This window comes from Stegodyphus dumicola, chromosome 8 (assembly GCF_044657685.1).
Source record: "Stegodyphus dumicola isolate Sdum_Otavi_A_Nest chromosome 8, ASM4465768v1".
In the NCBI taxonomy this organism is placed as follows: Eukaryota; Metazoa; Arthropoda; class Arachnida; order Araneae; family Eresidae; genus Stegodyphus; species Stegodyphus dumicola.
The window spans coordinates 168,969,768-168,996,835 of record NC_140775.1 but is presented as its reverse complement, the minus strand read 5'-3'; the positions used below and the strand labels follow the sequence as shown (position 1 = coordinate 168,996,835).

The following is a 27,068-nucleotide window of genomic DNA, read 5'->3' as shown; positions in this document are numbered from 1 at the left end:
AGATGCTCCCCACCTTACAAATGAATTACATTCCAAATGACTGTCCATATCACGAATTTGTTTTAAAAATGTTATTAGGTTTGCTACACGTACTTCCCAACAATGTTAATGAGATAAGACTTATAAGTAGTATTAAATGAACAATAAAAATATTAAAATAAATAATACATTTTAAATATAGTATATTATGAATAAAATATTACTTTACTGTATGGTATGTACTTTGGATTGTTGTCTGTGAGGTATGTATATGGATGGGGTGAGGGTGAGGCTAGTAGATCTTTATACTGGTAAGAGTGAATTAACATGATACACTTCCTAAAAATCTCATCAGCAAATAAAAGGGACATTTGTGATGAGGAGGCTGTATGAGAGGTGATAAGAAATGCAAGGGGCCCAGTAACATCAATTTCTGAAGTATGTTTCTTAAAGCAATAAGCATCTAAACTTTTCTGAGGTTTTCTTTTCTTTTACTTTCCGATGTAAAAAATGATGATAGACAAAATGGCATCATATACAGCCATTTGTTTATTTTCTTTCTGGCTCTGAGAAAATTTTAGTCCGAGAACAGAACATTGTAAAGTAGGAAGTGTCTGTATTTTGTAGTTAAAGGTTTTAATCAGATGTCTCAAGGTCTATGGCATTGACACAAATTACTTAAAGGATTTTGCATCATATTATATTTTACTCAATTCTGCAGAACATTGTCTTTTGAATGAATAATATATGATGTGCAATTGGTTATAAATTTAGTTTAAGAATAGTAAAGTAAATAAAGTAAATTTTGAGTATTATTGAGTTTTTAGATTTATTAATAGTTTTTGTCTGAAGTTTTCTTAAATGACATATTACCAGTTATAAACATAAAGTGTTAGTTAATCATTTTCAAATATGGATATCAATTAGTGTGAAGTGTGGGTTTTAGTTTTGTATGCAACTTAAAACTGTTCTAAGAATGCTTGGTACTTTTCCGTTTTGCTGCCACAAATCTCACCAAGCAGGCTTTATTGGCGACAACATATACATTATACGCATATAAAATGTTAACGAATGTTAGTTCTAAAAATTTTTTATTTTGAAGGCATAAACATTTTAATATCATTTAAAAATTTTTAAAAAGCCAATAAGTAAAGACAATAAATTTGTAAAAAGACATTAATTTTAAGAGTTTACTATGCTTTCATGGTTCAACATCATGGTGATTTGTCAGTTCATATCACATGACCCCAAGTGATCTCATCTCATGTAAACTATGCTGCAAAAATCTAATTCTTTCAATAATTATCTATGTTAATTTCAAATTAAATCTTAATTTGTAATACCAGTTAAAAATGCAAGAATTATTTCAATTCGTACGATTAGCTTACTCAGTTATGTGTAAACCGCAGTGCTTTACTTCACTAGTGCATTCTCATTAGAATTGATGAATTTAACCCTTGACTTTGCCTTTTCTGTATTTTCGCTTTTGGGTGAGTGGTGTGATTGCATCCTAATTGACTTAATTACCGCGAATGGCCTTATGGCATAAAACTGAACTATCTGGTAAAATTTCTATGTAATTAATTGTATGCCCATATTGAAAAAAACAATCAATCTGATAAGAAATGGCTGCGACTTGTTTTGAAAATGAAGCGTAAAAGGTTACCAAGGAGGATATTCTGTTTAGCATCAGTTGTACCATTATTGAAGACTTTATCGCCTGCGGCGGCTAAACGGAAAAGTACCAAATGCTTTTGTGAATTATATTTATATATTTTTGATAAGCAAAAAGAAAAAAAAATAATAATCCAGAGAATTAGTTTTATTTACTCTTGTCAAATTAAAACAAGGAAACCCTTACCAGTCTAATGTATCTTTTCAAAATCATTACCTACAAAAATTGTCAGCTCAGCATGAATTAGAAATCACACAAATATTTCTTTACATTAAGAGTTGAAAGCATTGGGAAGAATTTCTAAAATAAATATTTTATTCAAGGACTTTCTTATCTCATGTTATATAGAGCAAAACAACTTCATTGTTTTGATTCAATATTCAATATAATTAATATATAATTATATAAAATTTTGTAAATTTTGATTTCATTTCCTTGTCCATGTTTTGCTCTTTTTTTCCTCATATTTTTCTTGCGAGGTATTTTTTCCCCATTTATTTCTTCACTTTTATCTAACTTCATGTATTTTGCTTTAGTGTTATTATAGCTTTTTAGATGTCTTTAGATGCTTTATTTATTTTGTTTTAATATAGTTTTAAATGACTTTTTTAGTGATGTTGGCATTTATGATCGTGTGGTGATTCAAGAACTTATCAAAACAGTTGCTCAGACTCATCAGCTTGACAGTCACACTCAAAGAGAATTCAAAGGTTTTTTTTTTTTTTTTACATATCTATATATTTCCGTGGCCATTCAGCTATTGCTGTCTGTTCTTGTGCTGTTGTTATATGTTACATATCTGAATTTACATAGATTTATCTGTATGTATTTATGTAGAAAAAATAAAAGTGGAATCATCAAACACCTAAATGTTTTTTACTTGTTTCTTTTTTTCTTTTTTTTTCCCTTTTTTTCCTTTTTTTTTTCTTTCTTTTTTTTTCTTTTTCTTTTCTTTTTTTTTTTTTTTTTTTTTTTTTTTTTTTGTCTTTTAAAGGGGTTTTTTACTTTCAAGTAACTTTTATGAATTAGCCGGCATTTCTTATGCATGTATGTGTAAAAATGATAACTGTTGTTTTTCTATAAATGCATGAAATTTTTATTTATGTAAAAAATGATTAAAAAAAGAAATAGAATTTAAGTAAAAAAGTATATTTTCTTTATGAGCTTAAAAATCTTGAAAATACTACCTATAGTCTGGATGTAATATTTAAGGAATACCTTTTTATTTGGAATAAATTTATTGCTTAAATTAATTCAATATTTTTTTTATTCTTAGATGCAATTGAAAATTTTTATTTCCATTTTATTCAATGCAGCTCGGTCATATTTTAATTTTCAGTTTATTTCATATTTGACTTTATTTCCACTCTTATTTTATGCAGCTTAGCAATAATTTATTTCAGTTTTGATTCAGTTTATGTAGTATGTGATTATTAAACGTATACTTATTTGTTTAAAAAATTAATTGGGACACGCAGTTAAAATGAAGTTAATAAACGTACAAAAGCTTTTGTAGACAAGTCATCTGCAAAATCTCCTGTACTTTTTATTTCATTTTAATTGTAGTTTGAGCTTGTCAACTAGGCTATTTTCTCTTTATTAACTTCATATATTTATAAGTAACAGAAATGTTTGCAATTTTCCTGTTTATGCTATGATTACATTTAATTTTACTATTCTTAATTATAAAAAAAATGTGATAATCTTCACCGTATCATTGAATCAACAAAGTTAATTTTTATATTTATTTGTATAAATTAATATACACAATCTCTCTCACTTACTCTTTTTTTTTTTTTTTTTCTGTAATAAAATCAAAGACAATTTTTTTAGTTGCACAGAATAAAATCTGTAATGTATTTTATTGCTTTTAACCGCTTGGTTTGTTAATCAGCAACAGATTGTGCATGGATGATAAAAGTATTTTATTTTAGGCAGTGGCAAAATATTGTTTATAAATAGCATACCTGCCAACTTTTACAAATTTTTCGTAATTTTTACGAAAATGCGTTTGTCTTTACGATTTTACGATCGTAATCCATTTTTTACGATTTTTTCCTTTTTCAAGTGTTTTTAGTGATTTTTGTCGAAATTTTTGAATTTTTCGCCAATTCAGCGATTTTCACCAATTGCATCGTGTTTTACCGCCAACTACCGACTACTTCGAATCCAGTACCCTGCGGTTTCTCCAACTCGCTGCTTAACCAGCCAATACAATGCGCTGAACTTGTTTCTCCCACTCTTTTCTTTGTGGGCGGCAGATTATTTTTTTAGCTTGGATTGTCGCATTCTGTTTTTTTTTTTTTTTTGTTTGCACGTGCTACGAATTTTCTTAATACGTCGTTGTTACGAAATGAGTTAAAAAAAACCGTATTCTCAATATTTTCGGCCTGCCTACAAAGCCGAATTTCCAACAATTAAAGAATCCTTCAAAGGAAATAACTATGCATTTTGCAATGTCTGCATGTGTGACTTCATAATAAGTCACGGTGAAAGAAGCGACATTGTGAAGCATGTTAAGTCTAAAAAGCATGAAGTTAATGCTTCGGCTTCGACAACGTCAAAGAAAGTGGATGATTTTTTTTTTCAAATTCGGCTATGAATTCGGATGCCGATGTCATTTTGGTAGAGTGTTTGTTTACTGCATTCCTCATCGAACACAACGTGCCGCTAAGCGCTGCTGATCACGCCGGTCAACTTTTCAGATGGATGTTTCCCGACTCCAAGATTGCTCAGAAATATGCTTGTGCTCGCACGAAAACATCTTCTATTTGAAAGAAATTGCTTGCGATGCACAAAGTAAAACGATAGCTGCACTCCAGAATTCAGCATTTTCGGTGTCAATCGATGGCAGCAACGGCAGCGATTGGAAGCTTTACCCCATCGTTGTCACATATTTCTGTGATGTTTGTTTCTAATGAAATGAAAACTCATCTTTTGCGTCTTCCATTGTTAACGGGGGAAAATATTGCCTCCTTGGTAATTAATGAGTTGAAACAACTTAACATTCCAATATCAAACTGCATTTCATTTGGTGCAGATAATGCTCATGTCATGGTGGGTGACAAAAAGGGTGTAGCCTCTTTCCTAAAAAAAAAGAACAAAATGAATTAATTGTTATTGGATGCCCATGCCACTTAATTAATTTGGCAGCAGAAAAAGCTGCAGCTGCTTTACCATTAAATATTGAACAGCTTCTCATTGATGTGTTTTTCTATCTGGAAAAAAGTGTAAAAAGGAAAGAAAACCTAAAGAATTTCCAGGAACTGTGCTCTGGTGAAACGAGAAAAATTCTGAAACATGTATGCACGAGATGATTATCCTTAGGCAGAGCGCTAGGAAGGTTTATTGAACAGTGGGATGCATTGCTAAAATATTTCCACGAAGAGACCAAAGCGAAACCACAGATCCCATCAAATTTGTCGGCATATAAGATTCCGAAAACCAACTTTGCTTCTAATCAAAATGCTTTAAAAGGGAAAAGCCAACACACAGAATTAAACCCTTTAAAATGAAAATGCTTAGAAGACTCCTCAAAGGTCAACTTTGTTAAAGAAGTTGAAGGGAAGAAGAAACAGTCTTGTATTAGCCGGGAGGAAAGGATTTTCTATCTTCTTTCTTCGGATTTGAACAAAGCATATTGTAGTTTTGTGTTAAGTACCATTAAGATTTTTGAAAGTGTAAATACCCTTCTACAATCAGCTTCGCCAAAATCTTCCTGCTTATCCAAATTCTTAATGATATTTGGAAAGAACTTTATACTAAGTTTGTAAAACCGTTTGTTGTGAAAAACAGTGTGTTGATTCGTGTTGCCTATAATAGTTTGGCAAATCAAAAGGATGACAATGATCTTATAATTGGAAATCAAACCAGGGAACTTGTAAATTCTTTGAAAGATCATGAGAAAAAAGAATTTTTTCAATGTGTTAGAAAGTACTTTTCCTCAGCCTGTGATTACATTGTAAGGAAGTTTCCTTTGCAAAATGAAGTTCTTTTAAATGCTGAAGTGGCAAATTTGAAACAAAGTGAAAATTCGTCTTATGAAAAGTTTTTTTATTGATAAATTTCCATTTTTGTTAACAATTAAAGAAAATAAATGCCATAATGATGATTTAGATGAACTACAGAACCAATTTTCTGCTGCACAGTTTGAAGACTTTGCCAGTTCTGGAGAAGATAGACTTGATATCCTCGTTGGTACCTTAAAAAGAATAAAAAGAACTGATGGAACACCAAAATATGATAGACTAGCAAGAGTTTTATGTGCTATTCTCGTAATTCCACACAGTAATGCTGAGTGTGAGAGAGTCTTCAGTATTATGAAGAAAAACAAAACTATGTTTCGTTCTTCAATTTCACCAAAAACTCTAGAAAACATTTTAATTGCTAAATGTTATGAGGAAACTAATTGTTATGACAGGAAATTTTCCAAAGAATTTTTGGCTAAAGCCAAAAAATGCACTCTTAATTCATTGCAATAATTTTTTTGTGTAACATTAAGTTCTTGTTTTACGTTTCCTAATAAATTTCTTAGTTACTACTTAATTGAGATTTACTAATGTAAGTACAATTTTTCTTTTTCTATTTGTATAAATTGTTATTTTTTTAATATCATGATATTAATTCTTCGTGTTCTTCTGAATTTTGGAGAAATCTTCTGAATTTGGGGGAGAAATCATCTGAATTTTTATCTTTAGAGGTTGGCAGGTATGAAATAGTCTAATTTGTTGATTAAAAGTGAAAAATAAATATTGTACATTTTACTGAATGGCAACAGTTTGGCTTGCTTGAGGTAAAAATGTTTTATTTCAAGAACTGCTCACCTTTAACTGGCTGAGTTTCTTAATAAAAAAAATAAATTAATTAAGTTTGTACAAAAAATAAAATAAATAAAAAAAAATCTAAATTTGAGCTTCAAGGAGCACACATTTCGAAGCAGGGCTACATGTATTCAAAATCTGGTGGCCCTGGATCTGTCGATTTTCTACAATGTGAGGAACTACATATATACATACAGATTCTTCATTATTTAACCCTCTGGCTGATCATCCCACGATTTCCGCAGGCATATGTTTTTCTTCCTTTATTGAGCAGTGCAACCCGTTTTTTTTTCCTCGTTTAACCATTGAAATAAATTATATACAGTATTAGGCGTTTAGTTTAGGTTTTTGGCCACCAAATATCGTTAGTAGTCCACTAAATTGCAGCATTTGAAGGCACGTGGTATTAGCGCTCAAACTTCACTTTTTGCCGCTTTATTCTTACAGAAATGTCTGCTAGAAAATGTTCGGCGATTATATTGATTATTTAATTAAATTATTAATTAGATTTATTGAATCTGGTGCCAAAACTATGAAGTTTGAACTCTGTCATACTAAACTGCATTTTTAAGGTATTTTCCCCTCAGCGCTTTATATTTTCTTAAATTTTATACATTTTACTTTTTTATACAAGTATTATGCAATAAATAGAAATTAACTGTAATTTGACTGAAATTTATTTAAAAAAAGTTTTTTTGTGATAACATTTGAAATTGGTTTTTCTGGCAACTTAGTTTCTCGTGATAAAAATCTGTATACAAAATATTTCTAGAAAGAAAAAGTGCATTTTTTAATTCTCTATATATAGAGATTTAAAATATTGGGGGGGGGGGGTAAATGCAATTTTGAAAGCGATTTTGGTCCACAAATTGAGCAGTTGGAGGGTTAATAATACATGTTGTGCTTTTAAAAGAAATGTGTTTTTTAATTATTAATTAAACCAATGAGAAAATTAGGAATACTAAATAAATTAGATGTAAAATTAATTTGACAAACAGTTCAAATAGCTGAATTCTATTGTGCATGTTTTAAGGAAACTCCCCCCCTTTTCATCATTTAAGAAATTGTATTTATTCTAACAGTGTAATATTTTCATGAAGTATGATAAATTAATGTAATGCAGATTTATCCTTTTAAAGTGGTAGTTTTGATGGAAGTTGACAAGCTCACAAAAGATGCACAGCATGCTCTGAGACGTACTATGGAAAAATATATGGCAACATGCCGCATTATACTTTGCTGCAACTCAAGTAGTAAAGTCATTCCTGCAATTCGAAGTCGTTGCTTGGGTGTTCGTGTGGCTGCACCTACACACAGTGAGGTATATTTATATTCTAAAAATATTGATATTTTATAATAATTTTTTAGCTTCAAAAGCTTTTTTTACTTATATTTCCAAACCTGAAAGCTATAATGCATAAAAAGTAATTTTTAAGTAATCTGAAGGTTGTAAGACTGATTCAGAAGAACATATTTTCTAATATATTTTTCGTATTATTAGTTATATTATAAGGTATTTTCTCCCTCCTTCCTGCATGCTTTCATAGTGTAATGGTAGCACACTCGGTATGTATTTGAGAGGTTCAGGTTCGAGTCCCGGCGAGGGCATTGCTAATTTTTCATGTCTTCTGTTTCAAAATAACCTAATGACTACAGTGGTGCCTGAATTAAAAGGTGGTAGATGATGATTCTTCACTACCAGGATTTGACGACTGGTCCCCTTATTCCCTGTCGCCCTTTAAAAAGCGAAGTATATAAGGTATTTTCTCCTTCCTTTCTACATGCCTTCATGGTGTAATGATAGCACACCCTATTCAAGAGGTTCAGGTTCGAGTCCCAGTGAGGACATTGTTCATTTTTCATGTCTTCTGCTTCAAAATAACCTAATGACTCTACAATATCTTGTTTAAGAGATTTTAAACTTAACATAAATTAAAACAAGAAATTTCTTCATCGTTGTTATAGTGTTCATATTTTCGTGGCCTGTATATATCTAATCAATATATATGCTATCAACTTGAAGAAAAATGTACTTGATAAAAATAATTAATATGCATTCTTTGTAAATAAACCCATAGGAATAGGATTTTAGATTTTATATTAAAAAAAATTGTTATGAGAATTTATTAGAAATGTCAAAATTATTAAGTTGTTACTTATTTTATTTATTTACCTTTTTAAGTGATTAATTCTTTGCAGAATAGTATAGTAATGTGTAAATATTCTCTAAAATCTCAGGGTGAATGTTTTTAAATTTTAAAAATAGGCTTTTACTGTACATACTCAATTAACCCTTCCTTTTTGGATTTTGCGACAAGTGTAGTTAAACTTTGAAAATATTGGTATAAATTTTGTACGTAGGTCGGTAATTTTAGTGCAATTATATGTAAAATGTTGTATTTTTCTGTGTAATGTAACAAGAAAAATCTAAATAGAAAATATGCCAGAAAAGTAAGAATACAGGGGTAAGTCCTTTTAACATTGAGTAAATGGGTATCCCAGTAATTTGGCTAGATATCGCCAAGCTGACAATAGTTTTGGCAACTAAATTTCATCTCCAAATTTGGCGAGAAATCGCCAAAAGTCTTCAGACTTGGCAACATTTTTATCCGGTCCCTGTATCACCATAATAGGTATTGTAATTGGTCACTGTATTAGCTGCAACTGTAATTCGACTCTCATATTGCTTTCCAGTAATTTCGAGAAGCAGAAAGTACTAAAAATATCTCGACAGTCAGTTGAAAACTATATAAGGCTGGAGAGATCATCCGCTCTCATTTATTGTTGTGGCGAGTTGTTCAGTGTGAATTGAGATATCTTCAGATTAGCTTTTTCTTTAGATGCACTTTGCATTGCATTGTGTAATGTTCTTAGTAGTTTGAAGTGGAACTACTGATTGTACTCCATGATACTGTGAACACCTGTAAGAGAATTTTTTTGAAAATTCCAGAACTTTGAAGTGTTTCTTTTGATAAAAATAAATTTTATTATCATTGAACTTGTCTGCATTCAGTCTATTATGAACCCATATGCACACAACAATACTTATGAATGTTTTCCATACAGTTTCTATTTTAGAGGTATAATTTTGATTTGTTATTATATAAATTTACTGAAAATTTTTTGTTGTTGTTTAGATTATAGGGATACTGCAGCATATTTGTCGCAAAGAATGCCTTTCAATACCTGTAGAACTTGCAAACAGAATTGCAGAGAAAAGTAACCGTAATTTAAGAAGAGCAATATTAATGTGTGAAGCATGCCGTGTTCAACAGTAAGTCATTTAGTTTTTATATCATTTCACTCTGTGGAAAGTAAAATATTCATTTTAGATATATTTTTGTTATAATGTTTTGCTTTAATTTAAGACCAAAGCCATACTTCAAGAATTAACACTGCATTTTTTGAAATAATGAAGACATACAAGCATTCCATGTATACCTTTTCAACATATTCTAATGAAGTCCTCTGCTGTTTTCCTGTAGACTATTATTTATGCCTTTGGTTCCTTGAAAAGAGCTCTTTCGAAGTACAAACCCACCACGATTGATGGATTCTGGAAAGTAGCGAGATAAGAATGAAAATCAGTATCCTTGGAAATTTTATGAAAAACTCTTCCATCATGGAAATCATGACGCATACTTATATTAAAAAAAATGGTATCAGATTGAACATTTTAAAATACTCTTTACATTAGACATTAATTAGAAGATCCTGAAATCATTCTAAAAATGTGTAAACATCCTCTGTATATGTATCAAGCATTGATGCATAAAGATCATGTGGAAAGTTGAGTTTCTGCAGCTCTGTTACTATGATCCGCTGCACACTATTAATGCTCTTATACTATTCATGGGTATCATTTTTAGTCCAAAGGGATTTGAATCCCGAAGGACTATTAGTTTCGTTTTGGCATTTTGCGTCGGACTCATAAATGTTGGTTCACTTTTCAAACTGTTGCCACAAAATGTTAGAGTCCTGCATTATATTTGAAGAAATTAAATAATGAAAAATCTGCATAAATGTATGTATATTTCTCGTATTGTGATAAAACAACGGTACATAGAGTCATCAAATTTTGAATAACGTAATCCTCCAACGAATATGAGCATGTGGAAGACCAAATTTGAAATTTGAAATTTGTTTTATGATTGATTTCCTATTTTTTAAAACTTTGACGAATTTTTGATTAACAAACTCAAGGATTTCAAAGCGAGCAATGGCAACGTTGTGCAGAAAAAACATTTTTATCTCCAGCGCGTGAGTCTCTGTATCGGAAATTCTAAAGATAGGCTCGTTTTAAAACTATTTTGCGATATTGCTGTTGCACTGGATCTTATGGTTTAAGTGTGAGGAACACGATATTTAATAAAGAAAGGTAACACACAAAATGTTAAAAAACACCCCTTTGGACGTAATTTAAAATCTGAAACATTTCAGATTTTTTTTTTTTTTTTTTTCAAATCACAGATCATATAATTGCAAAATGCTCTAAATATGACATAAAAATTTCTGTTCACGAAAGAGTTAACTGTTCATAAAAATGTCAGGATGTTTAGAAGGATTTCTTGCAATCAGGGCCGTCATTTATCACCCTGGTTGCAAGTATTTTGATATCAATCACAGTATTTGATATTCTCGAGAATTCCATCATCACTTCAAACAATCCAAGAGGTGCAGCAAGAACTTCCAGAAGCCCATATTTACATCATTTAAAAAGTAGTGAAACACGTTTCAAATGGAAAGAAATGCTGCATTCTAAACAGTCATTTCAGTGACCAGTTTGCCTGCAATGTGTGATTACTCTCTTTTGGACATTAAGTAATTTTAATTAGCCATATTTCATCATACATATACTTAATTTGCATAAGAACCATACCACTTGCCTGTGAGAGCTGCATGCAGCTCACTGTGCTGCAGCTACTCTTGCTATATTTGATCCAAAGTTAACAATGGATACCATATGTATATCTTTTTCATTGCACATATGAATTTTCCATTTCATTTTCAGATATCCATTTTCCCCAGATCAAGAAATTGTGGAGCCAGACTGGGAAGTCTTTCTTCGAGATACAGCTAATTTCATTGTTCAAGAACAAAGTCCTAAGAGGTAAGTGTCATAGAAAAAAGAATGACAAGTAGTTTGTATACATACTTAGTATAATAATTGATTTTCTATATTAATACTATATCAACCATTTGCACTGAGAGAGTTATTTTATGATGTATAGCAATTTACATTCATTCCTAAACGTTTTTATCCCATGACTTTTAGTGCTAAAGCAGTTTCTTTTTTAATCGTAATTTTCTGTAATGTATTGTTCTCCACTATTGGGGCTTATAATTGATGAAGAGTTAAAAGAAAAAGTTACTGAAAAAGTTTCTTTCTTGGCTCAGTTCCTGGTGATGGACTGAGATGCTTTAACATAGAACAGTAGTGGCATTGGTGGATTTATGATCTTTGATATCTGGTTGCTATAGTGGCACATGTGCTTTGCAGGAGATTTAGACTCATGAGTATATTGTTAATTATACAGATTTTTAAATAAATGTTAGGGACAAATCACATTTGAGTTATGAAAATATAAGACTGAAAAGAAAGAATTTTTATTTTAGGCCTTTTTTTTTTAATTTTAAAAAAGTGGTAATATAAGTAGATTTTTTTATATAAACATTCCAAAATTCTATTGGGAAGATATTCTTCTTTTGAGAGACAGAGTGTATTAGATTTTTATGAAATCAAAAACTAAAATAATTTTCACTAAAAGAGACAAATCTCAAATATGAATATTTATACATTTTTTTTACTAAATCTAAGGATAGTATGTTATACAGAGAATATTATTTTATAATATTATGTTAAATGTGATACATTAGATGATGTTTAACGAAATTAAATGTAGTACAATAGAGAATTTTTCACTTTTGATAATGCGTTTATTTTTTGAAGGAACTACTATTAACATACTTTTTTAAAAATCTTTTAAATAAAAATTTTACTAATGCTTATTTTGAAACCTTCGTTTTCTACTTTCAATATAAACATTTTCAACTCATTTGTCAACCAATAAGTATGCAATAAATTATTCTAGTGCTTTTTTAATGACTATGAGAATTGCTATGTATTTTAGTTTTAAGTTGATGTATTGATATGATCATAAGACCAACATGGTAGAGAGATTGTAAACATTTTTAATAAATAAATGTTTTTAAAGTTAATGCACAGCATGGTGAGCTAGAGAAGTCCCTCAATAGAATAATAAAAATCAGCTAAATATATATCAATTCATTTGCATTTTCTTTTGAATTGATAAGTGTTTCAGATACAGATCAATTATGATGCTGATATTGAAATATAAAATATTTGGTTTTTCTTAAGTCTAAATATTGCAGTTTGCTGGTGATAAAAGCAGTAAGTCTAGACTACTTAATAGCTTTGCATGACTGGAGGTTTTGACCAAAATTAAATGCACTACCCTGTTTTGTGGTGAAGCAATTCTGTTTTTTGGTGACTTATTCGTGAATCAGTGAAATCAGTAGAATGAAATCAATGAAAACAAATAGTAGCTATTTTCTTGGACATTTCACTTAAAGTAGCCTAAAATTTTTTTAATAAATCTATCATTAGGAATTATTTATTGTAAATGTAGTTCTTTTCTATCTAAAGCATTGACATGATAATTTGTTTTCTGTAGTTTTTATTCTTTTAGCATTACAACTGTTAGAGAGTGAGATCCGTCGAAAGAATAATGGACTGTAATCAGTTTTAAAGGTTTATTCATCGATAGAAAGGTACATGGGCCTTAAGGATCAGAGCTGTATGCTCATGCTAGCGCTGATGGCTATTACAAAAGATGGTGTAGGAGCCTAAAGAAACAACCACTCTGTTCGTGGTCTACAGAGGTTCCGCTGCTTAAGAGGGGGGCGTCGCAGCACCCTTTAGTGAGATGAATGTTACAACAATAGGATAGAACAGAACAACCACTGAATGTCAATGATATAGTTATAATAATTAAGAACAAAGACATGACTCGTCATTATAAATATTTTTTATATGCCTCTGAATGCCAATTGTTTAGTTATAATGATTAAGAACAAAGATATGACTCAGCATTACAATTATTCTTGGTATAATTTTTTATTAACAATGGCAACTATTATAATCAAGCTACCATAAAATTTTTACTGAGGGATACTTTTTCACAGGATAGAATTTTGAAAACTAAATTGTATTGGCAACAGAATATTTCTAACTACCTCTTGCTGGCATATTAAATTTCTTTAGCTGATGATAACTTTTTCTTAAAAACATAGTTTACAAAACAGTAATTTTTATGCATGAACCTCTTCAAACCAAAGAAAAGTTAAGTAATTTAATTCTTTCTATGCCTGAAAAATTTAATGTTTTGCTTACTTTTAGTATTTTAAAATACACTCTATAACAAAAAAATCGACGCGCCAAGAAGGAGTTGTCCGATGGAGACAAAAATTGGTGGGTAGGAAAATTATGTACAGAATAGAAAATTATTAAAATTTCAGAACAATTGAATGATTTATTTCAGAGGTACGTAGTTACAAAAATAATGAGCTCAATAAGGTGTTCATCCAAATCTAGCCTTGATGCAAGCTGCCACACGGTGTGGCATAGACTGATAAAGCTCCCTGATGGTTTCCTGCGATATTTCTTGGCAAATTTGCTTCAATTGTCAGGCTAGGTCATCAACATTCATTGGTAGATGCAGTCGCCTTTCTGTCATATCCCAGATGCAGTCGCCTTTCTGTCATATCCCAGACGGGCTCGATGGGAGAGAGATCTGGTGATCTGGCTAGCCGAGGAAGTGTTTGACAAGCTGTAAGACAGTTCATAACAACATTTACTGTATGTGGTCTGGCATTATCTTGCTGAAAAATAAGGCCAGGGTACTGCAAAAGGAACGGTAGCAAAACAGGTCTCAGAATGACATTCAACTGTGCTGTAAATGTGCCTCTAATGACGACCAAAGGGGTCCGGCTATCAAGGGAAATGGCACCCCAGACCATAACTCCTGGATGAGGGCATGCAGTAGTGAAAGCAATATCGGCATGCTGCTCTGGGCATCTCCAGACACGTCTTTGATGATTGTCACAACACATTTGGAAGCGGGATTCGTCGCTAAAGACTATACATCCCCACTCAGCATCATTCCAACCTGATCGAGCCAAGCACCACTGTAATCTGTCTCGACAGTGTGCAGGCGTGAGTTGCAGGTGAACCGAAATTTTTAACAATAGTTCAAGAACAGCTCCTTATATACATCTGCTGGAGATTGCACTATTCGTTCATTGTACACCAAATTTTAATCATTTGCATTATAATGGTCAAAACATTTATGCATACAGAATTTCAAAGTAATCGGATGATTCCTTCTTGGTGCTTCGATTTTTTTGTTATAGATTGTAATTTTCTTTTCATTCCTTTAAGAACTTTTTGTATCAAATCAAAATCTCTAGCATATTAATTAAAAATTAACACTTGCATATTAGTGTGACAATTTTCGCATTGTTTAAAATTTTTTTACAAAAGAAAAAGAATGATCACTGAAATTGCAAAAAATTCTTTCTGATATATGTGCATTTTTATGTTTTAATTAAATGTTTATCTGAAAAGTTAATTAGTAAACCTACTTGCATGCAGCTTTTTGTTTCTTTCATTCTGGTAGAAATTTTGGGGCAGTCAGTAAAAAAAGATTTAAAAAAAATGTTCCAGTTAACACTTTTTCAGCAAAACATTGTATTCCTACAGAAGTTTTACTGCAGTTTCTTACTTTGAGGGCAAATCCTAAATACACATATTTTAAAATTAAGGTGTGGGGGAACTGCAATTTGTCTACTAAAGATGTTCGAATTTGGAATACAACAAAAAGAATGCTAATGAAAATGGTGACATTGTTTTATAAAAATGGAAGAACTGTTTTGTGTACAACTGCTAGAATTTATCACATTCTGAAAATTTAGTGACTTCTATAAAGGTGGTCGAGCTAATATGTAAATATCTAAAAATTAAATAAAATAATCTTTTACAAATCGTCTGCGATAAAACATTAACATTTTTATAAAATTATTCTTGCAAAACATTTTGATTACTCATCATGCAATTTATTTTTAAATTTAGACTTTCCGAAGTCCGTGGTAGGATTTATGAATTAATCTCCCATCTTATACCTACAGATGTCATATTTAAAGTAAGATTTTTTAACCTTTTTATTAAAAAGAGAATTTATTTAACAAAATGTATTCTTATTCACCTTTTGTTCTTTTCTTTCTAGGGCTTATTAAAGGAACTTGTAAATAACTGTGATGGGCAACTAAAAGGAGAAGTGACTGAACTGGCTGCGTTTTTTGAGCATCGATTGCAACAAGGAAGCAAAGCTATATATCACATTGAAGCATTTGTTGCAAAATTCATGGCTTTGTACAAAAAATTTCTAGAAGTTAATATGGCAGACGTTTATTAAAAATGTATAAATGATAGATTTATAATATTTTTTTGAAGTATGGCCATAATTTTCCTTTTGTAAATTTGTATTTTTTTTTTTTTTTTTTTCAATTTACATTAAATCTGGATAAAGTATGTTAAATATAACAATAATTTAAAATGAATTAATTATAAAATAGTTTTGAAACAGCTATAGACTACCATTGCTGCATAAAAACCAAACATATAGTGAATTTGTTTCAAATTATTCTAAAGCAGAATATGTAATTTATTAAAGAATGCTATAAAATTAGGCAAAGCAACAACCTTCTGCTTGGTGTATATTTTAACCAAGACTCTATCAAATTTAAGCATGAACAATTGCTTGTCCCTCATCACCAGGAGAAAAGAGATTCTGCAAAGAAGGGAATTGTTCTTATACAAAAATAAAACTATCATAAAAAATAAAGCAAACGAGATCTTTTTCACTTTACTTTTGGTATAAATACAACTCCTTTCTTTGCAGAATTTCATTTCTCTTGACCTGCACCTGCTTGCCCTCGAAATTGATAATCTTGGTTAAAACATAAACAAAGCAACAACCTTTAGTTTGGTGTAATTTTATTTTTTACTTAGTGTCTTCTCTCTTGAAAAAATGTTATATTAATGTCTCATTAATCACATATGTTTTAAGTATGTAACTTTATCTAATAACAGTAAATTAAAATATACTAGTATCCAAAATTATCTCTTTATTTTCAGAAAACCATGAATGTCTGAAAAATTCTTGAATGAATTTATAAACATAGGACATAAATACAAATTGTAAAAACAAATTTAAATTAGTACACAATATAAAACATTGTAAAAATGCAGATAACTGCATTTACTGTAAAGTAAATTGAAATATATGGCAGTACATTTGAAATATAAACATCTAAAATGCAAGTGCACATTTCTGATTTAATTAGAATATAGGTCTCCCATAAATTGTATATACAGATCACAGTTTGATTTTATATTCTCACTAAAGTGGTTAACTAAAAATTTGGAGGAATAAGTTACAGTCCTGCATCAATGATGTCTTGAAGACGTTCAGATTTCAAACAAGAGTATCGTGCATCAACATCATTATGTATTAGCTATTCCAGTGATGTCATTTAAATGTGTGATTCAAATAAGTATATCTGGCTTGCCATTATTCACTTGATGTTTTTAATTTCAAGAAATTAATCAAACAGCTTTGCTGAATGTAGGCACACGTTTATCTTCCATAAAGTAAAAATTCCAGATCACCTGTAAAAAACTTTGCATAGAATTGTGAGAATTCATCCCAAAGTCTTTGGCCAACCTTGTATTCTCTCAAACATATACAAAGAAAACAAAAGAGAAAACTACTGATCATGATTTCTTTCCCATGCCATCATGTTTGCACCACTATAATGATTGTATGGTCTAAAGTTGGAAGAGATATTCTACATTCTTGTCTACCTTTGGATATAAATGTAGTTAAATTAAACCTTGTCACTGAAGAGAATATCTGCCTATTATTTTAGACTACAGCTATATCTACATCAACTCTGGCAGGATCTTTTCTGTGAAATCAGTGAAGGATAAACCATTGGCATAAAGGCTTTCCTTTTTGAGCCTTCTGGGTATAGTTTGCTGTAGTAAATGTCAGTTCATAAATTGAGCAGTTGAGAACTCACGTTTTCTGTTATGGTAAGTAGTAATGGTTAATAACATCAGAAGTTGCCAAAGAGGGACAAGAAAGAAATTTATTGCTCTCTGTTACAAATATATTTCATGCCTTAAATGTGAGTAATGATTTTATTCTCTCACAATCAGTGAAACGCATGTGATGGAGTTGTGTCGTGATTTATCTAATTTATCTAGTAGTAACATAAGTCTACAAATTTTATCATGGAGTACAGGATTATATCTGTTACTGGCATGGGCCTTGAGCAGTTTATAGGTAACAATATAACTTTGCTCATGCCCCAATTTTGAAGGAGAATTTACTGGGACGTGGGTTTAAAGGTTTCTCACCTGTTTTTCTGTACTGTCAAACCACTCAAGAGAACTTAACATTTATTTTAAATGCCCTCGTGACACAAAGACATTTTATGTTTACAAACATCCAAGCCCATCAGTATGGCAGCCAGCATAGCTCAACACCATACAAACTAGGGCATGATGTAACAGAGTACACTTTTTACAATATATCTTTTAATGTGATGGAATATATTGTAACGTATATTCTAGTATCTCAGAAACAACCGTGATAAGTAGCTGCATATTTATTATAGGGAAGTATAATATCCATACAGCTTGTAAGCTAAGGATTTGCAGATTTTAGATCACAAATAAAAAAAATATTTAGATTTTAAAAATGCAAAATAAATAAAAAGAGTATGAAAACTGACATAGATAAGACCACAACATATTGCTAGTTTGTCCCAGGTTTAATTAGTACAGTTGAACTGGCAGACAGCTAGGTGTTTCTGGTGGTGTGGTTAGCAACGTTGACTGCTAGATATTTCTGGTATTGTAGGTAGCAATGCTGACTACTGTATTGATGGGCTTGGGTTCCAATCCTGGAAAAGGCATGGATGTTTGTGAGCATATAGTATTCGTGCAGCAAAAGGGCACTCAAAATACATGGCGAGCTGAAAAAGGTTAGTGATAGAGGAAGAGATCAGGGGTGGGAGACCTTTAGACTGTTCATTGGTGTGTTGTCCTTCAAAATTGGGGAAGAATTGCAAAGGTAGTGCAGAGGAACTGTACCTGTATGACCAATGGTGAATTTATGGTGTCCTGCCCTAAGGTTTGCCTGTACTTGTCAAACCATAACATTCTCCTCTCATTAGTATACAGTGGTGGCCAAAATTGTGGACACTTTTGGAAATTTTTATGTTTTTGAACTTTGTATGCTTATAGAAAATGTTACGTTTCGCAAAATGCAAACTTGTATATATCATTTTAAAGAGAATTTATTACTGAATTCAATACAAAGCACAAAATTCAATTATTTGCAATACAAAAAAAGTTATATGTACTTTAATATAAATAAAAAACACAGTTATGAAGTGGTTTATAATGTCTAGCTTTCCTGGCCAATCACTCTTCTTGTTCTGAGAATCAGTCAAATGTTAGTAACTGCCAGTAGAAGCTGACATGTTTACACTTGAAACAATTCATTATTTTGCTTTGTTCTGTAGAAGGAGAACCGGTTTCTTATACACTGCAATTACAAGTAGGAATTTTTGTAAAAATTTTTAATATTTAGTCAAGAAGCAATGACATCAAATAAAAGAGTAGATTGGACACCTAGAAAGAGATGTAATATTATTGTGTTACGAGAAAGTGGTCTTTCCTATGCTGAAATTGCAAGACAGGTGGGTGGTTCAGTGACTACATCCAGACTCCGAAAGTTTTGTTTACGATATCAGGAGACAAATTCAATAAAAAATAAAGAAGGAAAAGGCCGAAAAAGCTGCACCACATCTATTGATGACAGAAGAATAAAAAGACTATATGTCTCCAAGATAGAAAAATGTCATCAGTGGCCATCAGAAGTGGTCTGAATGATGCTGGTGTTTTTGTCAGTTCAAGAACAATCAGGAGAAGATTAACAGATGTTGGACTGAGAGGTAGAATTCCACAAAAAAAGCCTTATCTTAATTTTCAGCAACGAAAAAAAAAAAAAAAAAAAGACTACAGTGGGCAAAGGAACACATTAATTGGACAGATGATCAGCGGTCACAAGTTATATAGAGTGATGAAACTAAGATATCGTTATTCGGTAGTGATGGGTGAAAATATGTAAGACATAGAATAGGAGAAGAGCTACATCCTGACTGCATTCAAGCAACTGTGAAGAATCCAGTTAGTGTTATGATTTGGTCATGCATGTCAGCAGATGGTATTGGTCGCCTTCATGTCATCGATGGGACACTGAATGCCAGAAAATACATTGACACTATTCTAGAACCAAAACTTCTACCTTCCATCAGAGATAACTTTCTCAACAATGCTTTGTTTATTTTTCAGCAGGATTCTGCTCCTTGCCACACAGCCAAAATATCGAAAGAGTGGTTTCGTACAAAGAGCATTAAATTGTTGTCATGGCCAGGAAACAGTCCTGACCTCAATCCTATCGAAAATTTGTGGCACCGTTTGAAAACTCTTGTCCGAATGAGGCGCCCATCAAATAAAAGGTAACTAATTGAGGCTATAATTGTTTCCTGGCATGTAATAACGAAAGAAGAGCTTAAAACTCTTGTCAGCTCAATAAACGTCAATGTGAAGCTGTAATAAAAAATAAAGGGTACCCTACTAAGTACTGATAACTCACTGCAATCATGACTACGTAATGTATATCGATAACTATTATCGTTTAACTTTTTTGTATTGCAAATAATTGAATTTTGTGTTTTGTATTGAATTCAGTAATAAATTCTCTTTAAAACGATATATACAAGTTTGCATTTTGTGAAATGTAACATTTTCTATAAGCATACAAAGTTCAAAAACATAAAAATTTCCAAGTGTCCACAATTTTGCCAGCATTGTATATAGAAATTCTATTGCATGTAGTCAAATTATGCTGATAAGAAGGTGATATTGCTATTGCATGGTGTGCTAAAAATGTTAGGTAATATGTGTTGCATGTTGAAGATAACATCCATATGCAAAATGCAGGCATGAAATCGCTGGTTGAAATGAAATTTGTTGTCAATGAAGGTACATAATCAAGCAAAATTTACAGGCATTAAATATAGTACTATGATGATGAGACTACTGGCTGTAATGAAATATCTGAATGTTGCAAATAATTTAAAAATAAATATGCAATGTTGCAAAATTACCATTGAAATACGGTCTATCAACTTGCTACAATCATTTCCAAATACATAAGTTCATGCATTATTAACCATTAATGGTGATAGCTGCAGTTAAATTCTAAGATTTAAATAATGCTTTTAAGAGGAAAGGGAGAGAAGCTTCCTTTGTTATAAAGTGCTTACTGACTCATACCTTGAGATTAGACCAGGTGGATAGAGATTACACCAGGTGGCAAAATGCTTACTCTTGTAGACATGCAGTGACATACAACATGAATCTTTTAAATTATCAGTTTTCAATTTTATAAATAGAAAATTCCATTCTACAGATGCTTGTCCACTTGACAAAATTAGAACAGCTTTTGCAACTTTCCACCCTGTGTTTAGTGAAAAGATGAGAAAATAATGTGAAGATAAACATGTTATGAGAAGGATTTTCTAGGATCAAAAGTAGAAAATTGAAATAACTGTTTTCACTGTTCTTACAAAAATTTTTTCCTCTGAAACCCATTCATTATATGTTAACGCAATGAAGACATTTTTTATTTTGTCACATATTTTTATAAATCTTGCTTTTAAATCTTTCTAAACCTTCCAAGGTGCCAGGTCTAAAAATTATCCTGCTCTATATGAACAAAAGACCAGAAAAATTTGAATAAAAAATTAAGGAAAGAAAAGTGTAAAATGAATTTTTTAAAGAAAACTAATACACATTTGAATATTCCAAAATAATTACATGGGAGAAAACATAAAAGAAGGCAGATGAAATTAATTTTTAAATAATTAATTAGCTTTTGCTAAAAGTGCTACTAAACTGCATTTGTTATCTCATCTATTTTTCAGAATAAAAATATTGTCAAGATACCAAAATGGAAAGCAATTTCATTTTAAAAATTGGCATGTGAAAATAAAAATGCTTTATTTTGATGCTATTTCTTAATTAAAACGTAATCATTATTTTCATGATATATATCAATTTTATTATGTTTGTAAAAAAAAAAAAAAAAAATTGAAAACTTCACAAATTTGTGGAAAAATTTTGTTTTCAAATTAATCTTGAGTTAAACCAAAATGTTGATGAGCCGCTAAGTTTAGCACCACATAATAAAAGAAATCATATCTCAAAAAGGGAAAGTTGTTTTGATGTAATATTTTATTAACTCAAAAAAGAAATAATTTTTAGATGTTTTTATAAAGGCAGGACCTCAGGCCCCAAAATTCGGGAATCTCAATTACAAAGTAGAAAAGAATTCAAACGGCAACCCATTAAATACATATTTGTCAATGAATCACCAAAACATTTCCTCAAAAATGTTAACACTCAAGATGGCAGTCGTAAAAAAGAAATGTCATATGGCTAAAATTAAGGACCTTTGGCCAATTTTTACCATAATCAAGGACCAAAAATCATTTCCAAAAAATCCTAATGGCTTGTAAGGACCCTATGTTGTAATTATGTGATGCAAGCAGTCTTGTCATAGCTCTGGCATATTAAGAAATTTTTCAATGCTAATACAGTCCGTATCAAAATGCTGAGATAGGTACACTGTGGGAGGAAAAAAGTTCTATATATCCCCTTCTACATACCAGTGCTGAAATCTAACTTGCATTTTTCATTCCTTGAAAACGTGACTTACGATATACAGTCAAAAGTCGTTAATCCGGACCTCAAAGGTACAAACTTTCTGCGCATGCGTTCACGCATGCGCATAAGCGTTTACGTATGAATGTAATAATTTTACGCATGTGCATAATACGTTTACGCATGCGCGTTTAATGTATAATGGACGCTATAAGCTAAGCTAAAATTATTTCAGTTAATGTTGCAGATTGCGTTGTTCCTTAATCTTCGAATTGGATCCGGCTTATTTTTTGCAGACTGTTAGAGCAATTTATAAAAGTAAGCTTGAACTTTCGATTATGTCAAATAGAATTACGATATATATTTACTAATATGTAAAGGATCTACAAAGAGAAAGTATGATTCGATGTCCATCAAACAAAAAGTGGAATTGCTGTAAAAAAATGGATAAAAACATATCCTTTGTTTCTCTAACCATTCCGAAATCTTGTAAGGATTACGTTAATTTTATTAACAGTTAAATTTTAAGTTAAAGTTTCTTTCCTGTCAAATTCTTAACTTCAACTTACTACTTCCCGCCAGAACGTAGTTTTGGAATTTGCTGAATATTTAATGAGAAGGAGCGGTATTTAAACCACGAAGTTACTTACTGAGTCAGAGAGAATCAGAGTTTCTGATTTATGCGCGTCTGCCTTTTTGGCCACTCTCCCTCTCAAAGCTGTTATTACGCACGGCCGTATTCAGGCCCTTTGCTAAGCTTCGTAGTCAATTAAGTTAAGGGGCCAGCTCAATCTGAGCCTTGATAGCTTCGGCTATACTTCTTTTAGTTAATCTTAGTTTTAGTTTAATTCTTAGTCTTTTAAGTTCAAGTAAAAGTGCGGGCTTTGCTTGTACACTCCCAGGCGGAGTTTTGTTAAATCTTATTGAAATAATAAAGGGTTAGTTACCCTTCTATCTTGTTGTTTCTTGTCACCGAACTCTAGCGATTATTCGCTTATCAGCTCTTAGATTCCTCACTTCCAACATTAACTTAGAATTCCAAAGTGAGAAACTCTACAATCTGTTTATCAATTCCACGCTGCTCTCCGGGGGGGGGGGGGGGACATCGCGGCGCGCAATGAACTAGAAGTTGATCTGTCAGCACTATCCTTATCTTCAGGGCAGATGTTTTTATTTTATTCAGCTTATAATTCCTTACTAAATGTAGTATTTCATCTCGATGTATTCCGTCTTTGATATGATTTAAATCAAATTCCTTATCATTATAAATATCACGAGTACACATCAAATAGTTTTCTGGTTGCAATTTTCTAATTTCGACTATGCGTAATGTGTGCTTTATGCACGCGCGCGTTGAAAGAAATATTTAATAAAGTAAACAAATAAATATTAAGCTTTTCCTTTTAAAAATTTTGATACCCTTTAGATCATAATTGCTCTTTATTTCATAAATGACGGTTTCATATTTTTAATTTTATAATTTCTGCATGCCATCTTACCAGATTTAAACTGATGATCTATAATCCGGAAGAATCGATAATCCGGAATCGCCGAAGTCCCGACGAGTCCGGATTAAAGACTTTTGACTGTATATTAGATTTATATATAGCATTGCTCTAACAGGTATTCTGACACAAAATCAGAATTTTTTCCTGCAATGACACACCTACTTTTTTCTATATTTCAATTCTAGAACTCAAATTATGCCAAAGTGCCAAATTTTGTAAAAATTGTGCAGTTTTGAAAAAAGTTGCTTTAAGAATTTCAGCTCCTCGATGTTAATTAATTTTGTGTATATTTATTAATATCTCTTTTTTTATTACACTCACTTGATTCCTTCTTTCACAATTTAAAATTTAGATTCAATCCAAATAAAATTTGCAGCTATTTGCTTATTTGTTCTTAAAATCAATACTTTTTAGTGATTTTTATAAAATTTTAATAATAACCTATAAAATTTTTACCACCACCTTAAAGTAGATGTATTTTTAGGCACACCTGCAAAAATTAGAGCTTTTTATTCAAAATTTTAAAAGATATATGTGAATTAATATATTGCGTATTTTGAAATTTGGCATATTTCTTATAAGCGATAATAATGCTAAAGGTGGTTTATGTACCTTGTTAAAATTATTTGAAAGATTGAAGGATGCAACATTTTTTCTGCTTGTGCATAGTGAAAAAGTGAAAGGAAAATAGATTACTATAAATTAAGAATTTTATAAAGTGAATTATTCTTAGTGCAATATGAAAAAACGTGTGCCAAGATAAATTTTAAAATTTCTCATTATATTTTATAAAATTTAGTATTTGGACATAATTTGAATTGTACAATCAAAATATAAAAAAAAAAAAAAAAAAAAAAACAATAGGTATATCATTCCAGAAAAAGTACAATTTTGTGTCAGAATGCATAAATTAGAACAGTGTTATATATAAATCTAATATATATCTCCTAAGTTGCACTTTTGAGACATGAAAAACTTAGTTAAATTCTTAGTGAAAACTTAGATAAACTTAGTGAAAGTTCATTTTCATTGATCAGCTCAGTAGAATGGGAAGTATATAAAATTGTTCCAGTTTTTGATGCAGAGTGTACCCAAAGAAATAAAAATAATTTTCTGAAACACGTAGTAGTTTGAAGCAATGCGATATTAATACTGAACATCGTAAAGAACATCCATGGCAATTACAATTGTAAAAACAATTATGATATACACTGGTGTGCAAAAATTAAGGATGAAGTCGAAAAATTAGCATATCAGCTGAACGAAGAGGCAGAGCGGACAGAAAGACCAATCAGGAGATTAAGTAAGGTGATGTACGGTAGCACATGCGCAGATATGCAGGTAGACGTAATGGGGGAGTGTCTGAGTAGTATAAAGCATGTTGTCGGTGTAAGATCAGTATTTCTGGCAAAGAGATTGCATGCCATATAGCAGTTAAAATCACACCGAGTTGCTGCCTCAGCGAGAAATGGCGAATAATCAATCTGTTAGACGACATCTGGGTGCTTTTACCCGAGGTCGAATCATTGGGAAGTTGGAGGAAGGCCGCAGTGTGACAAGTGTGGCTGCAGAGTTCGGAATTGCTCACAGCATCGTTTCACGACTTTGGAGACAATTTCAAACTACAGGAACAGCTATCCGGGGGTTTAGTAGTGGTCGTCCACGAGAAACCACACCCGCAGATGACCGGTATATTGCCTTACAGGCCAGAAGAAACAGGCGGCAGACAGCGGGAGAAATCGCTAGACACACGACACAGGTGACTGGACGACCGATATCGCGTTTTACCGTGGCCAGAAGACTGCACGGTGGTGGTCTGTTTGCACGACGCCCCGTACGGTGTGTTCCTCTGCCTGCCCATCGGAGAAGGGGTTCTCTGTGGAATTGGAGAGACAATGAATGGGGACGAGTACTCTTGACAGATGAGAGCAGATTCAGTCTGAGTAGCGATTCTCATCGCATACTCATCTGGAGAGAGCGGGGAAGCCGCAATCATCCCTCGAACATCATTGAAAGGGACAGGTATGGAGGTGGCGGTGTTTTCGTTTGGGGAGGCATCATGCTTGGTAGTCGTACAGACCTTACATCTTCGACGCAGGTTCAGTCAACGGGACCTGTTATTGTAACGAGATTCTTCTTCCATATGTGCGTCTTTTTAGAGGCGCTATGGATCCGCAGTTCTTTTTCATGGACGACAATGCACCATGTCATCGCACAGTAACTGCCGAACAGCTCTTAGAGAGTGAGGATATTGAATGTATGGATTGGCCGGCACAATCTCCGGATCTCAATCCCATCCAGCACGTATGGGATTTTCTAGGCAGACTCTTGGCAGCTCGTACCTTACCACCAGTAACGATTCCGGAGCTTCGATTGGGGCTGCAAGACGAATGGGCAGCAATGCCTCAACAACTCATTGACACCCTCATTCTCAGCATGGGCAGATGCTGTGAAACCTGCCTAGCAGTCAGGGGAGATCATATCCCCTATTAAGACCGGATGTTTCTTGCTGGACACCCATCACAGGGATGTTTCGGTCTTTAGTCGCATTGCGCTCCATGCTACTTTTTCAATAAAGCTTCTTTTTATCCCTCTGATTTCTCTTTTAGTAAGTGTTGCTTACATTACTCATGTCCTTACGTATTGGGGATCTTACGGTATTAAATGTGTTGATTTGGAAAGCTTTTGTACAAAGTTATATTGAAAAAACCGTCTCGTCCTTAATTTTTGCACATCAGTGTAATATTTGAAAATATAAGATTGTAGATTTAGGTAGCTATTTTCATCAGAACACAATTTGTAAATGGAAACAATTTCAATAAAATTCCTTTTAGTATTAAAAAAAGGATTTAATATAATAAATTGTAATACAAAATATATATAGCAATCGCTTAAAATCAATTTTACTTATACATACATTCAATAATGAATATTCACTTCAGAGTTCTAGTAAAAGCAAATTGTGTTAGCTTGTTCACTGTTGTCTGGGAAAGCTTTTCTTCATTATTCTTAACTTTCTTTACTTTCTGTGTTTTATCATTTTCTGCATCATCAGAGTTTTCTTTCCTTTTCTTGGATACTACTTTTTCAGAATCTTTTAGAACTTCTGTCTGGTCTTTTGAAACTGCAGAATTGTTTATGTCTGGAACTTCACCATTCGTAGTTTTATTTGTGGATTCTTTATTAGCTGCTGAAGTATATTT

At 31.9% G+C, this 27,068-nt stretch overlaps 2 protein-coding genes across 3 annotated transcripts in view; one reads left to right on the top strand and one right to left on the bottom strand.

Annotated features, from left to right (window-relative positions):
• RfC38 (replication factor C subunit RfC38) overlaps positions 1-16,672 on the top strand; it is a 26,668-nt gene extending 9,996 nt beyond the window's left edge. For both annotated transcript variants that reach the window (XM_085822724.1, XM_085822725.1), the window contains 6 exons: positions 2,267-2,364; positions 7,614-7,795; positions 9,612-9,748; positions 11,486-11,584; positions 15,626-15,695; positions 15,780-16,672. In XM_085822724.1, coding sequence (XP_085678850.1) covers positions 2,267-2,364; positions 7,614-7,795; positions 9,612-9,748; positions 11,486-11,584; positions 15,626-15,695; positions 15,780-15,968 — 775 coding nt within the window. In that variant the 3' untranslated portion in view covers positions 15,969-16,672. The remainder of the gene's footprint in view (positions 1-2,266; positions 2,365-7,613; positions 7,796-9,611; positions 9,749-11,485; positions 11,585-15,625; positions 15,696-15,779) is intronic.
• The window catches only part of Ctf4 (Chromosome transmission fidelity 4), a 91,677-nt gene continuing 81,269 nt past the window's right edge, over positions 16,661-27,068 (bottom strand). The window contains exon 26 of the mRNA XM_035354951.2: positions 16,661-27,068. Within this exon, the coding sequence (XP_035210842.1) occupies positions 26,799-27,068 (270 nt within the window). The 3' untranslated portion in view covers positions 16,661-26,798.